Consider the following 18,071-nt stretch of genomic DNA (forward strand, 5'->3'; position numbering starts at 1 on the left):
TTAAAAGTAATACAGGTTACCTCCTCTCCCTTTTAGTCAAGTGTTTTTATTTATCTTGGCCGGCCTTTACTCTAAGCTAAACAATGTCTTGCTACCTGGGAACGCTTTAATCAGAAGCAATCACTGATAGACACACAGATTAAAACACTTTCTGGTGGAGAACCTATCAGTGAATCTGCAGAGAAAACAATACATAATGCACGTTCGCTCTTATAGCTGGTTAATTTTTTTTGTTGTTGCACCTCCATTCTTGGCGAAATCCCAAAGTGTAAGAGCCCAGGCTGCTGATGACAGTAATAGTAATTATTTCGCTTTCTGACCTTTAAGGATTATGCTCACCCAGGTGCGATAGCACAGGTGGCACCAATTATAAGGAGAATTTTATAGTGTTTGTCCTGATGAAGGGGGTTGTAACAACTTAAAAACCTCCGAAACGCGTCGACGCCGTTATAACTGTTAAATCTGGAGTGGTCAACAACATAGGGGCTACAGGAAATAAATAAACCTAGCTTGTTGTTGCACCAAGTTAATCCTAATTAACACCAGCAAGACAAAATTTACTGTCTGTGCCTTTCTCCTTTGAATATGTATGAATTGTATTTTTATCTTTATGGTTTTTAGCAATTGGTTTTATCTAAATGTACATTCTTGCTGAATGTTTTTAAAAAAACAATGTAATAAACAGACTGTTTTGACATATTTGTTTTTTTAAATAATTTTTCCTTGTAAGTGTTTCACGAAGTGTGACAGGTCCAACCGGAATGTTTGAGTTGAGTGAATAAGTATATTTGATTGAGTTATAACATTACACAAAGGGAAACCTTTCTTTTTTACTTGTAAATGCTTAAGGACCAACTCCTCTACAAAAAGGTTCGCTGCTTGCCCCTATGCGCGCTCCGGAACACCTATAATGCGGACGTTGTTTCGCCGCATTCTGCCTTCATATTCGTCTAACTGTTGAGCCATCGCTTCGTGGGAGGAGCGCAGTTCAGTGACTTGTTGCTTGAGAAGGCTAGTGTTGTTACTCAGTTCCTTGGTTGTACTCTCTACTGTGCCCACACGCTCTGCGATTTTTTTCATGTCCTCCCGGATCAGTACCACATCTGTGGCCACTGTGTCGATCCTCACCTCGAGGGACGTTCTAATCGCCGTAATCACCTCGAGGAGATCCTTATTCGTGGGTTCCGCCGTGCCGTACGGGGCCGCCACCTCTCCACGGTCTCTGTAGCTATTGCCAGGCGAATTCTCCAGCTTAGTCAGAGCAGTCGTCCTGTTGTTACGTCTGGACGCCATGGTCGCCGTCCCAGAGGCACCAGCCGGCGTCGGGGTGCGGCCGCTACTTCCCGCCGCTGCAGTGGAATCTTCCAACCGGCCTGTTGGATTTCGCAGAGAGCACCCTAACCGGAGGCGTATTCAACAGGCTATATGGTGCCAATAGAGTTCCACCGGCTCCCCACCAAACTCTCACTGCGGCAAGAGGGGACCGGGGCATGGTTGAGCCTCCACCCTCACAGCACTCACGCCGTCTTCTCCGCAACAGCTCTTGCTGCACCACCCTTTGAGCTGACCAAAGCGATGCGGGGGCTAGGAGTCCCGGGTTAGAACTGATAATAACACCCCCCTGGCGCAGTGTATGACCTCACAGGACCCCGGCGTGAAATACTCCTGTGATGCTGGGGTTCACGCATACTCTATGCCGCCAGGGTCCCACCAGCAGACCGCGCTAGGCCTCAGCAATTTCGCAGGGAAAAGTTATGGCAGGGCGTCAGTACCGGGTCTCCTCATTTCGGCGCAGGGCCATGCATCAGCTACACAGCGGGTCGCGGGGCCGCCACAGAGTATTGTGCCGTCCTGAATCAACGCGCGAGAGTTGCCCCTCAGGCACAATAGTAGAGGTCGCAGGGCCGCTTCCAGTCCCACTCACGTAAGCAGGTCGAGGCCTGGTCGGCGGTCACAGCCCGCACTCCAGCCCCGTCACACTTGGGACCTTGAAGAAGATCTCTGTTGCAGTCCCCAATTCCCAAGCGGAGTGTCAGCAATTGCGCTCCGTCACTCGTCTCGGTCCCCGGGGTGGTAGGCTGCAGCCGCCTGCCTCGCAAGGACGCGGTCCACGGAGCTTCGTACGAGGGTGGTTGCCAACCAGCCCCTAACTTGTCCGCAATGTCGCTGGGCGCCACCGAACAGCGGAGAGGGCATCAGGGTGCAGGTCAGGTCGGCAGGACACAGGATTAGCTGGATAATGCGGAAGTGGCGCTCTGGAGCAAAACTACTGAGTGGCCACGCCCCCTGAAATCAGATATTTATTTAATGTAATATGTGATTTCCCTCAAAATTACACATATTATTCAAAATATGATGCCTTTGCTGGTATCGAGAGTGATTTTCACGAGAGACACCATCGGGATTCTTGTTGGAGCAGAAAAATATCTTGAGACCATGGTACTCAGTGGACACAACACATTTTCTGATCCGTACAGTCTTCTGCCGATGAAAATATGTGAAATTTCATAACTGGCTTTGGAAAAAAGACTGCACAAAATGGGAATTACACTAGATTGTTTGTGTACAGAAAATTCCACATGGTCCCAAATTGAAGCAAGTTGATTTGAAAAGTGCCCTGCATACTTTCTGTTGTAGCACTGCTCTTAAAAGTTTATTTGCTGTTTTTGGGTCGGGTTTACTTCTAAAAGTTATTTAAGATGTTTAACAGGATAAAGATTGCCCAGAATTTCTAACTTGCGGGATGACTTAATCAGAGTTAGGAAGCCCAACCCTAACAAAGAGCACCCAACCATGTTCCTTCGTTGTTTTATTCTGCAGCCTCTGCTTTTATTTCTTTTACTGTTTTGGAATAGCTAATGTCCTTAAAGGTTTGTGATGATATGTCTCTCAAGCGAAAAGGATCCTATTTCAAGTTCTTCTCTTAATGTCCTGTATATAATTGGGTGTAGCTCTGACTGTATTATTCCCTCCCTTGAGGAAGTATTCCAAGGAGCAGGATGTGGTTAGTGCTCCAAGTTCTCAAAAGTAGGGCATCAGGATAAAAATCGTAGAGGGCGTAATTCTGGCTTCTTGCAGTACACCGCTACCATCTCTGAAAACCACTGACTGAATGTATCTTGTGAAAATAATTAAATGAAGGACCTGGGAGGCCAAGCGTATAGTGGTTAGAGGTGGAGGTGAAACTTTTTTTGTAAAGGAGTAACTTTCCCTTTAAATGTAGCTTGGTGCCCGCTGAAATGTAGTTACTCATTTTTCATGTGTGGGCATTGTACTTAAGAGAACTTCTCCCGCCGTCATGAGCGGTAGTAGGGTTTAAAGTCTAGCAAGGATCAGGGAACGAAGAGTCAGCAGTGAATCGCAGGAGATCTGTTACTTGGGTGCTCAGGACTTTGAGTGGGAGGTTGTATCTCAAAATGTTTCAGTTTGTGGTAAAAACTCCAAGCTCTCCGGGCTCTCCTGTGGAAGCAGTGTCTCATGTCTGTATATTTGTGGCTGGTAATTTAAGATGTCATACTTTTCTCGTGGCAGCTGTGTTCTATGACTGAAGTACAGGGATGCTCTCCTTTACTTGTTTTCTTATGAATTCTAAAAAGAATGATTGATGTTGAATATCTATTTTTCAGATCATGTCTAATGGGGATGAACAGTTAGAAAAAGCAATGGAGGAGATCCTGAACGATAATGAGAAGGGTCTGAACTCAAGCGAGACGTCAGATGTGTCCCTGGGAGATCTTCCCTTAAGTCATGCCAGGAATCACCCTCTGCATCTGGTGCTGGACCCATCTGGTGCAGGTATAGTGTACGATAAATATGTGAGATACCTGTTTTTATTAAATTACAAGAGGTTGGTGGTGGTCCTTCCCTAAACTGTGAATGAGCCGACTAGGTCAGGTTTGCATTTCTGCTTGATAGGTTATTGCCAGTTAATCACTTTCAAACTATAAAACTGGCCTGAAACACACTAACCAAATACACTTTTTTTGTGTAGCTAGTAAATAATGACACAATTTTACAGTGTGGAAAAGTAGGTCAGATGTACCATAAAAATACTTTAATGGTGCAACAATTTTTTAAGGGGAACAGCCTTTACAACGCGGGCATTACCACGCGCTGCCATTACTACGCTGCTTTTACTTGCGCTGGAGGGCGATGTTGGCAAAGGAATAGTTTAATTTTCTATTCCAACACCTTCTCTACTGTCAACGTGGGCTGGAGTTGGAATAGAAAATTAAACTATTCCTCTATCCAGCCCTTACAGCGCAAGTCGTTGTAAGGACTTGCGTTGTAAAAACAGCGTTGTGATGGCACGCGTGGTAATAGCCCGCGTTGTAGTGACATACATCCATTTTTTTACCCGTTAGAATCTAACTAGATAGCATTGTCAAAGAGTTTGGCGCATAATGATTCACTTTGTGTTACCCCTAGCTGCCCTAAAATGAAAATCTCATAATGAAGAAAACGTTTTTGGCTGTAACAATTTAGGAAGTGGCAGTAAAATCCATTTGCTAAACAGAATCCTTTAGCAGAGTTAAGCTGTCCTCTTAAAGAAGAGGAAATGAAGTTTGCATTGGTGGGTTGGAACTGGAAAGGCATGCACAAGAAAATCTTGCATGGAAGATACTTTAGATCAGGGGTCTCCAACCTTTTCTGCAGTAAGAACTACTTTTGTTCAATTAAAATCATCACGAGCTACTAATATTATTAATAGCGTAATAGCAATCATATCAGACAACATTACACGAAATACAAGATTACCTGCAGTGATCACCTTGGTGCTGGTTTGCCATTGGTAATGCAAAAAAGGCTGTCAATTTTGAATGCTTCTATATGAAGAATACATAACAACCACAGCTTCAAAACCCTTGGCACCCAGGTAATACTGGTAATAAGTCTTCCCAAAGGCTGCATGATTTATTATTCAAATACCAGCTTTAAATATTTTGGACATTCAACCAAACATCAGCTAACGAGTTATGAAAACGCACACATTTTGGTCCCATATACAAGCTTTCCAATTTTAGTACATATATATTAATTCAACGAAGCAAAAGCTTCTAATTTAATGGGCTAGCCTGAACAGAGGAGGAGAGCTACTTAAAAGTAGCTGGAGAGCTGCCAGCAGCTCTCGAGCTACTCATTGAAGAAGCCTGCATTAGATTAGAATATTTTCATTGCATCTTTTAGAAAGTTTCTGTGTGCGGACGTCTTTACTTTCTGAACAAAAATATCTACATATCAACTTCAACTTTTTACCATGACAGCAAAGGTGAATGAATAAACACACAAGAGAGTTTTGGGAATACCACTGTTCCTTTTTGACAGACTAAGGCATCCAGACGGCAAGCACTGCTTAAATAAAAAGGTCATAAGCTAGCAATTAAATTGTCATCATGTGAAGCAGAGTAATTTTTTTATTGCGATTTTAAGCATAATAATATTGCATACAAGTGAACATTAACGTACCCCCAGACCGCCGGTGACCATATACGCCAAAATGAACAAATATACAGCCACATGCATCAAGCTAAAAATCGGTCGCAAACGGGCAGATTCTCAGAATCTGCCCCTTTGCGACCGGTATTTTTGCATTTGGGATGCATCATCCCAAATGCAAAAATCGCAATTTAAGGAATCTCTAAATTGAGATTCCTTAAATTGCGATTGCCTTTAAGCAATCCCAGATTGAGATTCCTTAAACGCAATGCATCAAAGTAAAAAGATTAGCGATTTCGCTAATAGGAGTAGCAAATTACCATGAAGTTGAACTTCATGGTAAATTGCAAAACCTTTGAAAAATGCACTTTTGTTTTGTTTCATGTTGCGCACACACATGCCCTTAGGGCATGTGTGTGCGCAACATATGTGCACAGATCAATTTCAGGGGTGCAACAGGGTGTCATTTTGACACCCTGGCAATCTTGAAATTGCATTCTCAATTTGCGATTCTCTAATTGAGATTCGCAAATTGAGAATGTCTTCCCATTCATTCCTATGGGCCACAGGGCCCATAGGAATGAAAGGGGAGGTATTCCTTAATTGCGATATGCAAATTGCGAGTCGCAATTAAGGAATGTTTAGAAATCGCTATTTTTTAAGCGATTTCTACATGCATACGGTTTTGCGATTCCTTAATTGCGATTCCTTAAAAATCGCAATGAAGGAAGTGCAAAAGCCACCAATGATGCATGTGCCTGATAATGTTTAATATCGGTCCCAGGTCCCACAATTATCCCAGTTTCCACTGATCCCCCAACTTCCATTGAGAGGGTGGCGCTCCCCACCCCATTAGACCACCTCACTGCAACAGAGAATATGCTGGGCCCACCGCAGCCTCTGGTTCCGAGCTCTACAGGGTGGGTCACCACTGGCCACTTGGATTACGGATACTAAAGCGGCATCATCCCAGTTCTGCCCCAGCCGCCTAGTCTTTAGGTCTAGAGCGGATTTGAGCTAGCTCGGAGTTGCCCTCGGCAGGAGGCTGTATATCATAGCTGTTTTTCACACTGTGGGCGGGTCTTTGCCCCCAGCACAAAGCCACTCTGTGTTTAGCCAGCAGGCGCAAGATTGCAGGGAGTTTCCGTGCTCCAGCTAGGACACTCTTAACACAACCCAGGATAGCCACCAAGGGTGCTTTGGGGACAGAGGAGCCAGTCACCTCAACCACAGCCCAGAATACGGATGTCCAAAAGGCCACTATAATAGGACACTGCCACTTCAGATGCCTTGTCAGTTCATCTTGTGTAAGGCAATTACACAATTACATACTGCTAATGTAGAAACTAAATGTGTATTAATCGTAAACCGTAATTGGGGATAGCATGCCTGTCTGAATGCAGCACGAACGCCACTGTTGGAAAGGTGTGGCCAAGACAGTAATGGAGACGGATACGTAGAGCGAGCTTCTGTTTGTAGTCCCTGGAGGCAACAGAATCCTGATGGCCTTTCGATGCTTTGGGCTCCCAGAGGGACACTGAAGGCACTGGTGACCCTGGAAGTACTGGTGTATGTGCTGGCCCCGAGAAGAATTCTGAGAGCTATGTGCAAGGGCGGGGTTTGAGGCAGAGCCCAAGATGGCGCTAAGTAGAGTGCTACTGCGCTAAGCTGTGCAGCAGAGACCAGACCAGTGGAGCCTGACCTTGGGGAGTGGCGATGATTGGCCTGATTCCAGGATGGGCCTAGAGGGGCGAGCACGGTCAGTAGTTGGTGAAGTGTGGCAGCCTGCGACCCTCAATAAAGGTGAGGAGACATGACCCCTCCCAAAGTGGAAGTTTAGCCCCCAAAGTGAAGAGACTGACTGAGAGGCAAAACGCTTGAAGCCTGGGTCCAAAAGAAAGGCCCTTCAGCTCCGATATAGGTGGAGGGGAGCTTTGTGCCTTTTCATGGGTTCACACAGATAGGAGAGAACTGGCTTGCGCTGGTGTGGTGCCATAAGCTGACCTGCAGTGGGGCTGACAACTAGGGCAGGGAGGACGACCCCATTGTGTGCCTGAGTTTAATGCCACCCTTGTGTGAACTAGAAGAGGTACTGCAAATGATGGGCTGGGCGGATTCTGCTGCGCTAGAAAGAGACTTGAGGATGGGCGTGCTAGACCAAAGGAGATCAGATATAAGCACTACATTTACATTTTACTGACCCAGCGGCTGAATTCAAGGGATTATTGTCCCACCAGGAGAACATGCTACAAGGAAGGGCCCAAGTGCCGCCCGGATGAGCTAGGGTCAGACAAACACAACTGCTTCTAACACGTGGAGGTTAGATCCCTGTTTCATTGCCAGGTAAGAGAACGCAACAGCTGTCTTTCCCCTCCTGGGGGTGACGAAGTCCCCTGATGGCCTGGCATTTGGTGGGTGCAGTGTTGGTGCTGCCAGAATCCAGGCCGTGGGCGATGGTGTACATTAAACAGAACAAACCTCTGCACAGCAATGTAATAACGTGGCTTCTGGTAAGTGGAAAGCCCACACAGAGGCTGAGATGGATCTGGAGGCTCTCACGGACAAGAAAATGACAGCAATTCATGACACTAGGGAGGCATTGTAACACAAAATGGAGGTAGTGGCATTGATGTTGGATTGCTGCATACCGATCATAAGAAATTGTGGAAGAAACAGAATCCACAATGTCGCAGGTCTGACCCACGGTCATGGATCACGCTATCAAACTTTAAGATAATGCTTACATTCTAACAGCCAAGCTAGAAACCTCGGACGGTTGCTCTAGGTGAAATAATGTGCACCTAATTGGGATTCTGGAAATGAAGGAGGGACCCAGCACGGAACTATTTTGGGAGCAGTGGCTGTTGTCTACTGTGTTGGGGGAAGTTCTCAAATCTCTTTATGGTGGAACGCACACATAGAGTGTCCAGGGCTCCCCTCCAGTGCCCCTCCCCAACCCATTGTGACATGATAGCTCAATATCCGAGACCAGGACAATATTTTCCAAGTGGCGCGGTTTCAAGCGTCCAGGCAAATTGATGGGAGCCAGATGAGAATCTACCCAGACTGTACCAATGGAATACAGCGACAACACAAAATGTTCCTCATTGTTAAAAAAAAAAAACACTTGCAACACCTCAACATGAAATATATCTTACTCTGGCTGGCCAAACCATTGTATGTGGTGGGGTGGTAGGAGATAATTCTTTAGAGAGGCCAGCTCCGGAGATTCCACCAGCGGGCACAAGCTCTGTCCATAACACACTGTGACTCTTCTTTAATACGGTCAATAGTGTATAGTATACTTCTCACAGGTGGGCGACAGACAATTGAGCATTGGGGAACGGGTAGTGGTAAACTCGCTGCGCAAAGTGTTGTAGTGGGGGACAGTTTGGAGTGGGGGTTAATGTTTCTGCAACTGGTCTGTTCAGATACTACCTAAACGGTGTGAGTGGATCTGTGAGGAGGGACCAGAAGGTACTCATATATGACACAGGTAGGAACACACTGCATGGTGGGGGGCACCTCTCTGAGCCTCCTGTCATGGAATGGCCTACGTCAGTGGTTCCCAACCTGTTGTCCGGGGACCCCTTGGGGTCCACAAAGAGTCCTCAGTGGGTCAGCAACTACATAGAAATTAAATAGTATTAAAAGATTAATAAAGTCTATATAAATAAAGAATCTAAATGTACAATTGTACATTTTAAAATGTACTGTAAATGTGAAGGAATTTGAAATTGGAGACTAAAAATTAAATTGGTATCCTCAGATTGATTTGTGGGAGCAGTGCAAGAGCATCACCAAAATATAGTATAGATGGTGCGTGGCCTCAATTGAATTTAGAAAAGCTCCTACCTTCATATTTTTATTTATGTGTGTTTGCGAATTATAAATTAAATGTGTCATCATTTTTGTATGTGTTTGAATGTTTTTTCCTATATCTGTTGTGTATTATTTGCAGTTCAGATCATCAACAGTGCTTAGGCTGGGGCCCTCGTCTAGTAGTCATGACTCAGTGGGAGGTCCCCAGATTCAAATAATGATTCAGGGGGGTCCCCAAGTTCCAGTAAACATTAGGTCCCCAGAAGTCAATCGTTTGAGAACCACTGGCCTTTGTAATAAATTGAAGCAGGATGTGGTGATGAGGCACATAGCACATCACTTCCCTGACTTAATTCTATTACAGGAAACTAATTTGATGGGCAACAATTGTGGGTTTTTTGGTAGAGGCAAGTACAAAACACTGGTGCATGCAGGCTTTTCCGGAGGCTCGGCGGGGGCAGGGATCTTTGTTCATAGATCCTTCCCATTCCAGGTGACAAAGACGTGGTCAGACCATTTGGGATGCTGGGCGGTGGTGAAGGGCACATGGAATAGGGAGGAGTTGGTTATATCGTCATGGCACCTTCCGCTGCGGCTCCGGGGTGCAGGGTTGGGGAGACTGGACAGTAGAGATTCCTGATGTGCTCCTTATTGTGGGAGGTGATGTCAGTCTAACCCTGGAAGAGGGGGTGGATAGAATACTCACACGGGGGGCAAGAGAGGATACCTGGCAGTCACAGAGGAACTGGGTTTGGTGGATCTATGGCGGGTCACCCCCCCAGAGATCCGCCATTACCCCTATATTTCGTGCGCATACCAGTCCCTCTCCAGACTAGACTTCTTTTTAGTGGCAGTGACTTAGCTGGGCAAATATCAGAATACTTCCTGAAAGTTTAGACCAGTGGGAGCTGACAGACCGGGGCCATGTGGAAGCATGTCCAGGAAGTGACTGAAACACACTTCAATTGAAATAAGGGCTCAATCAGGCATTATGCCATACAGGTCTACAAAGCACAACATCTGGCAGCTATTCAGCTGTCTGGTGTAGGGAGGGCTGGTGTTGGAACCAGCAGTGCTCTAGGCGTGAAACACCGAGAAAGTGTTTAATGCTGCTCTGGCGGATGGACTTTGGTGCTTCCTTTCTGACCTGGATATGTCTCCTCTATCAAAGGTTGACAGCCTGGGTCTGGGGCAACGGCAGTATCTGAGGGGAGTTCGAAGTGGGCAGGAGCACACGACAGGGGTGTCCCTTACCTCCTCTGCTTTTTGTGATGGCGACTGAGCCACTGGCTATCTGGTTTCATTGTGATGCCCTGAACCGGGGACTTCACTGGGACTTTGAGTGGGAAGATGTTATTTTGCTGTATGTAGAAGACATCCTATTCTCTAGTATTGTGTCTTTTATAGATTCACATGCTTGAATCTTCCCCTTCGTCATGGTCGGGGTCCCACAGTAACAGTAATAAAGGCAGTGCTAAAGCATTAGCATTAAACACCATTGAAAAAACAATAGGTTAGTAGCCAATTCATAGATTTAATACTCCCAAACTTCAGCCAATCGTTGCAGAGACCTTGAAGCACTCCTCTCCTGCAGAGCCACCATACCTCAGATTTGAGCACGAGTGTAAGTAATAGAGGTATACAATTGGTGCGCCTTAACGTGGTGGCAGGAGGATTACATGTGAATCTATAAAAGATATCAATACTGGAGAACCACAGTGTACAGGTAAGTAACTTGTTTCTTCTCCAATATTGTATCTTTCATAGATTCACATGCTTGAATCAGACTAATTGGCAGCATCCAATGAAAAATGGCAGTGGGCAAGGCAAACCATCCCACCATGAGACAAAATTAAATACGATTAGTCAAACCCAAGACGTTGAAATTGTACAATATCAAGAAATATATAGCATAGCATAAAGGAACCATAATAAAAGTTCTTAAACTGGTAAACTATTACAAACAAAATAATACAGGTGATTTGCGCTCTTGCAGAATAAAGATTAGTTTAGGGCATCCCTGAGATAGTTTTCATTTAATTTTTGGTTGTTCTGCTGCATGGATCCCAATATAGTTTTGTTTGTATTGTCTCTCCCCCTTCCCTTTGCTCCATCCCAGGTGTTGATCCACGCAGGGATGTTGTGGGTGAGGGCAATTTTAAGAAACCTTGCGTTTTTCCGAAGTGTTTCTTCTGTTCTTAGACAACTCTCAAACTTCCTCCTGTTCCTCTGATTGTGGACATGTGTTTAAATTTAGGGAAGATAGAAAAGGAGCTTACATCGCTCCCCTTCTGTTGTGTATGGATACCCTTATCATAACATGTAGGGTACACCTCCGGTTTTGCTACCCCCATTGCATTACTGAGTAAGAGATCCTTCTCTGTGCTGGATTCTCATCTTTGCTTGGTACTGGATCAGGCAGTGGGACAATTCCAATGGTTCCTGTTACCTTCAATTGTGGAATTTCACACGGTTCCTTTGGAGCATCTGCAATTATTGCCCCCTAAACAGTCTCTTCAATTTTCAAATTCAATTTAATTTTAATGTTTTTAAGGTTTAAACAGAGTTTTGTTGGAACTCAGTTTTGGGATATGAATTTTGACCCCATCACTGCCACCAACTTTCAGAGTTTTTCCCCACATCTTGAAGTGAAGGGACCACTTAGTAGTATCAAATATGAAGCTACATTTGTTCCAAAGTGACCAGGATACTCATTACTGGTATGAGACAGAAAGTCATTCCTTTTGAAGCCTCCTGATTATCCTCAACTTTCAGGGGTAGCTTGTTTGAGCTGTCACAAACTAATCTTGAGCGGTGGTTTAGAAGGTTACATTAAATTAATTTTGTCAACATTCTTTCTTTCTATCTTTTTCTTTGCCCATCTCCCTCTAACTCCTTCCAGTCATAGTTATTTTGTGAAACGGAGTAACGTTTTAGTAATACAATAAAAATAACAAATTGTAGGAGTCTGCTAACCATTCAAAAGGGTTTGCCGAATATGACAAATGACCGCCATGTTTTGTGATTCTTAGACCAGCTCAGGTTTAAGTTCCATTGAAAAAATACTCCTTGAGGAAATTAGCAAGCCAGTGTCATCTTTGTAGAGTTCAGCATCATGGACAGCTCTGAGGATCTCCATGGTGTGGAAAGCATTTTAACACTGGAGTCTAAAGAAGTGATGTCCAGATGAGGTGGCGAGAACAAAGCCAATGAGTAACCCTGGGGACTCAGTACTGAGCCTGTCCTTAATTTAAGAAACAAGATAACACCTATACCAAGTCAAAACAAAGTTCTTGAAGCCTGATCACCTAAACAAAGTCAAATCAAAGTTCTTGAAGCCTGATCAGAGTCCAGGTCTCACAGTTCCAACTGAACAGTCAGGATTTTACATTTCATTACGGTTACTAGGACTTAGTTAATTACTGGTCGATGATGAAGAATTGCAATGCTTCTGGGTTCCAAATCTTAGTCAAGCCTCATTTTAGGTATCTGTGACCCCAATTTTTAAAGTTGCTGTATCTCCAGAAGCACTAGGTGTGGTTAGAAAGTTTGGTTGTGAGGGTCTAAGGTTATAAAATCATCAGTTGTTTGGTGCAAGGGAGTACTTATGCCTAGCAGAATCACCTCTCCTGGGTTCATCGCTTCAGATATGTATCCTGATAGCTGTACTTCTTTTGCTATCCATGTTGTTGGGCTTCTGAACTGCTGTTGATGGGTCTGAGCAGCTCCTCTTATTTTCTTTTGCTGCATAGAAGTCTCCTCCTCTCTGGCAGCACTTTCAGTCAGGAGGCAGGCTGACCACAGCAGGGCCGTCACCGAATATTATTCTTAGCCCCATGATTGAGGGGACAGTGAGTATCTATCTTCAGTCCAGAAAGCATCAGCATTCCATGCAGGTCTAGTCCAGGTGCACTCTCTAATTACAGAAACAGAACTCTATTTTATCTTCAGTTCCTTGCGGTCACTTCCAATCAAATTCAATACAAAATCAGAGCTGGCATCTGGCTGCTTCTTTACTTGGTTTTTACCTCGGTTAAAAGCCAGGTGTGTATGTCAAGGGGCATTCCAAACAATGCTTAGCAGAAATCTCTGGTGTCGGGCAGATTGAAACCAATAGTGCTCTCAGCATGCTTAGCAGTCTGCTAAAGGGGTGGCTGCTGTCTGGTCTTGAGGACTTTTTTGTGGACTCTCCTGAAGTAGCCGAATATATGGGAGGTTTTGAGTATTCTCCCAGGCTGTGAAGTAGGATATAGGAAGGGTGAATGGATCTAGGGCCAGATGTATCAATATTAGGAATAGTGATTACCTAATTGCGATTTTCTGTGAATTGTAATTAATAAATCTCTATTCCTAATGTATGAAACTCATACAGTTTCATTTAGCGATTCCTAGTGAGTCGCAAATCAACCTACTTCATGCATATTAATGAGGTAGGTCACAATTTGCGAACCATTAGAAATCAACACCATCACAGGGATGGTGGATTTGCTGAGGTCAGCAGACCACCATGTCAGTGATTGCTTTTATATAAAGCAGTCTTTTTTTTAACGTAACCCATTGTCCTTCAAGAAAAATGGGATGTGTTTGAAAAGAAAAGTTTCTTCTTTAAAAATTGTTTTCAAGAAGACGCAGTGGTCCTGTGGATCACTTCCTTCTCGCAAACTTTTTTTTTATATTCATAAATGGAAAGGGGTCCCCAGTGGACCCTTTTCAATTTGTGAATGCATTACCACTACACTTTAGTAGTTGGTAAATTATTAATGTTTTGCCACCAGAATTCGGTCGCAAAACATTAATACATACCATTCCGATTCAGTATTTAGAAGGGACTCCCCTTCCAAATCCCGAATCGGTATTTGCTCGCAAACTAAAATTGCGATTCGGTATCATGCTACAGAATAGCAGTTTGGGTTTGATACATACGAAAATGCTTTTTTGCAGTCACAACTGGGCTCATTCCCATGAATCAGCTTGTTTTCTACCGGAAAAAAACTTGATACATGTGGCCCTTAGTCTTGTTATTGTACTGACTGCCACATATCCACCATTTTGACCTTCCGGAGAGCACGCTCATGAAAAACGTTTTGAGGGCCCTTATACACTCATCTTGAGGGAAACAAGGAGCTACTGGAGTTTACGTAGGTGTGTCAGTGCACCTTGCTCTGGATACAGCGCTCAGAACCCCCCAAAATAATTAATCACTGCTACTCTCTAGTTGCCTCATCATGGAGCATGGTGATTTTCTTTGTCCTGGCTCAACGGATGAGCACTGGAGTCCCTGTAGGCTGATCCCTCGCATTAGAGGTCATCTGGAGATGCCATAACAATTTGAACAGTCAAGAAAATCAAAATAATTCTTGAATGGTACAGCTGGTGCAAAGAGTTGTGGTCCTTCTTTTCCCACATGGGTTGTAAAACTCCATAATAAATTATGGAAAGTGCTGAGTAATGGGTAATTTACCATTCGACTCAGTCACCCTTACCTCTCTCAATAGTTTTATGGTCCCATCATTTGGATGTTCACTTTTGTGGTTCAGAGATGGCCACCATGATGATGGTGGATAATGCCATAAGCCTGTCTTCCTTCCTCTTCAGTCAAACTCATTTCATCCTGATTGGTCCCATGGCCCCCTACATGATCAGCAGAGTTACCCAAGGGGATCGATGATGTCTCCTATGTTGTTCAGCACCTGCAATGGGGGGGGTTGTGGGGCTATGCTTCCTGGGTTTCCATCAACCATTATGAAATCGACGCTCAATTGCCTCTATGGTTGTAGAGGTTAGCTGTATCTAGTGCCAGAGTGACTGCTTCCATAAAGTCAAAAGCTATGGTTTGCCATTCCCTTAACGTTTTATATTCCTCCTGCTCGCTATCAACGCTTTCTGTTCACCCTTCGCTGTTCATTTTGCGTCTTATTTCTCACACATTTGCCATATCTGTTTGTCCTTGTCATTTTCAACTTTGTGCTTTGTAGAAGGATGACCTTTTTACTGCCTGATAACTTGTGCACCAATATCCATCTTTAGTTTTTTCCAGGTTTGATATCTGCAGTGTTTTTAGTGGGTTGTCTACTTCTACACTGCACACTTAAAAAGGCAGTGCTTCATTCGGTGGCCTCTTTGTTGTTTCGTAGGCATATTTGATCACATCATCCATATTATTGTCTGCCTGCAATGGTTTCCACGTGATTTTCGGGAGCCTGTTAAGATAGGTTGTGTGCCTTTGAAGGCTGTCTAGCAGTTTTGATATGTTGCAGATAAGCTTCGGCTGATGGCTTTAAGGTTACCCGGGGCACTGCCCAATAGCATTTGGCCATCTCTTAGCTTAAGAGAAAACTTAAAGTTAAAAGTTAAAACAAGCCTTTTAAGGCAACTGCTCCATAATTCTTGAAGTGTCTTCCACTGGAGCTACACCTTGTTACCAGCCTTGTACTATTACAAAAGGCTTTCAGTAAACTCCATTTCAGCCTGATTTTCCTTTTTAAAGAGGTATTATATGAATTTTTAATTGCATTTTTATTCTTTTGTAGGTCTTTCTTTATTTGGTGTAGTGATGAAGTGCAGCACTCCTATTGCTTTTACTGGTTAGGACTGGGCTTTTCAAAATAAAAGAAAGTGACATTTGGCCCCAAAGAAGGTGCTGTTTAACGTGCAACCTATCTGTAAGGCTCTGTGAGGTCAGAGCATAGAAACTAATGTGTGATATTTATAGCCTGTCTTTAACATGCTGTGAGATCAGATAGAAGGCCATGTTTAGTGTGTAATTTGCTCGTAAGGTCCTGTCAGGTTGGTAGATATGGTTGGTGTACATGTGTACAGATTACTGTCAGTGTTGACCATGATCCATTCAGTGTTAACTGTCTGGTATGCACTTCTGTAACATGTTTCCCTTGTTGCTGTCATATTTTCAGACATTTCAGCACCCAGGCCCCCCTCTCCTTGCAATGATCCCCCAGAGGAGCACAGTGTCTTATTCAACAAGCTGATGTACCTGGGCTGCATGGGTGTCTCTGCTCCGCGGAATGAATTGGAGGCGCTCCGGGCCATGGCAGCCATGAGGACGCAGAGCTCGGCCCCTCTCGCCATCACTCTCTATGTGCCAAATGTTCCAGAAGGTTCAGTCAGGTGAGCTGCGAGGGGTACACATGATAATGGCCACAGGGACTCGGGTATTTGACAAGCCCACCCTGGGCAGTTTCAAAGTACATGGTTGAAGGTTTTCTCTTTGGGGAGGCTATGGCCTGGTGCTTCTGTTAATCAGATGACAGATACCAGGTGTACCACATCACTTCACCATGTTCAAATCCAGTGATCCTCTTTCCTAACATCAGTGGAGCAACACCTAACTTAAACTTCCCAGAAATTCCATTTTAGGGCATTAGACACCAATTTGTATGTGTCAACACATATGTCTACAATACATGGATACAGTACCTACAAACATGTTAATTTTTATATGTAGCATTTATCCAAAGAAAGTAGCAGGTCAGTATTAAAACTCCACATCACTTAGATTCATTCACAATGTACCCTCCATTACCTGTCCGAGGGCCAGATGTACGACCCGCTTTTGCCTGTGCAAACGGGTTTGCGAACCCATTTGCGCATGCAAAAACATATTTGGCCATGTACATAGCCTACTTAGCGAGTCACCATTTTTTTGCGACTCACTAAATAGGTTTTGCGACTTATGATAGCTATTAAGTCTCAGATGTCCTGTGGTTGTGTATTTAAATTCATCTTTTCCCAGACGAGCACTTTGAGTATTTCCCTTCTCTGATAAAGGTGGTCATTGATGTTATTTCTTATTTTGTGATTCTCCTCCCACCTTCTGTGGTCCTCCTTCATCTATTCCACTGACCTCCCCTATGTGCAGGATCATCAACCAGGCCACTGGTGCGGAGGTAGCCTCGTTTCCCATCTACAAGGTGTTGTTTTGTGTCCGCGGGTGTGATGGGACTCCAGAGGGCAACTGCTTCGCCTTCACCGAGAGCTACCGGGGGTCTGAAGATTTCCAGATCCACGTCTTCAGCTGTGAGATTAAGGAAGCCGTAAGTTGGATATTTCCCAAATAATCCTTCCAGCAATGGAACATGTGTACCTGTATAGGCCACATGGGGACTTGTCAGGGCTCTTCATGCACAAAATATCAGAGTTAATACTTATCCCATTGATAAGGCTGGGAGTATTGTAGTGCAGACTCTCTTATAATATGGTTCTAATATGGTCCACCAATAGCTATTACCCTTAAGCAAAGTTGGAAAAACTGTTGTAGTCGCGATTATTGTATTGCGTGCACTGTATGTATTGTTTAACTCTTCTCCAATCCATCACACATTTCTACTCAGACATGGACAAAAGAAAGGGAACATATTGAGAATGGCTATAAACCTAACAGTTCATACTAAGAAGTCAATCTTCTCAGGTTCCTTTGGCTTCTAGCTGCCTTTAGAGGTGAAAGAAATTAGTGTTTCTGGATTTTGAGGACATCCATAGCATTGCAGACGCCATCCTTGCTCTCTGGCGATGAGTCCTGAGCTCCTTAAACTCTGCCTCAAAACACCTATCACTTACAGTCCATACACTTCACGCTCCGCACTGTAGGTTACTGTGGCCCACGTTTTTAAGTGTGTTTATGTGCCTCAAGATTGTCTCATAAGCACCTCGCACTCAGTCCATGTGCCCCCACCTTCCCACACTCTGCTGTTGCGACTCAGCTCCACACACTAAACCATCATAGTAAGCTTCTGACACTTTTTATTTGCCAGAAGTTCCGAACACTGTTTGGTCATGTGATACAAACTCCTTACTCA

The 18,071-nt window shown here is 44.2% G+C and overlaps 1 protein-coding gene across 2 annotated transcripts in view; it reads left to right on the forward strand.

Annotated features, from left to right (window-relative positions):
- Positions 1 to 18,071, forward strand: part of RABGAP1L (RAB GTPase activating protein 1 like) — a 1,373,174-nt gene that overhangs the window by 399,350 nt on the left and 955,753 nt on the right. For both annotated transcript variants that reach the window (XM_078641752.1, XM_078641759.1), the window contains exons 5-7: positions 3,627 to 3,795; positions 16,170 to 16,383; positions 17,135 to 17,309. In XM_078641752.1, coding sequence (XP_078497878.1) covers positions 3,627 to 3,795; positions 16,170 to 16,383; positions 17,135 to 17,309 — 558 coding nt within the window. The remainder of the gene's footprint in view (positions 1 to 3,626; positions 3,796 to 16,169; positions 16,384 to 17,134; positions 17,310 to 18,071) is intronic.

Source organism: Lissotriton helveticus, chromosome 1_1 (genome assembly GCF_964261635.1).
Source record: "Lissotriton helveticus chromosome 1_1, aLisHel1.1, whole genome shotgun sequence".
Lineage (NCBI taxonomy): Eukaryota > Metazoa > Chordata > Amphibia > Caudata > Salamandridae > Lissotriton > Lissotriton helveticus.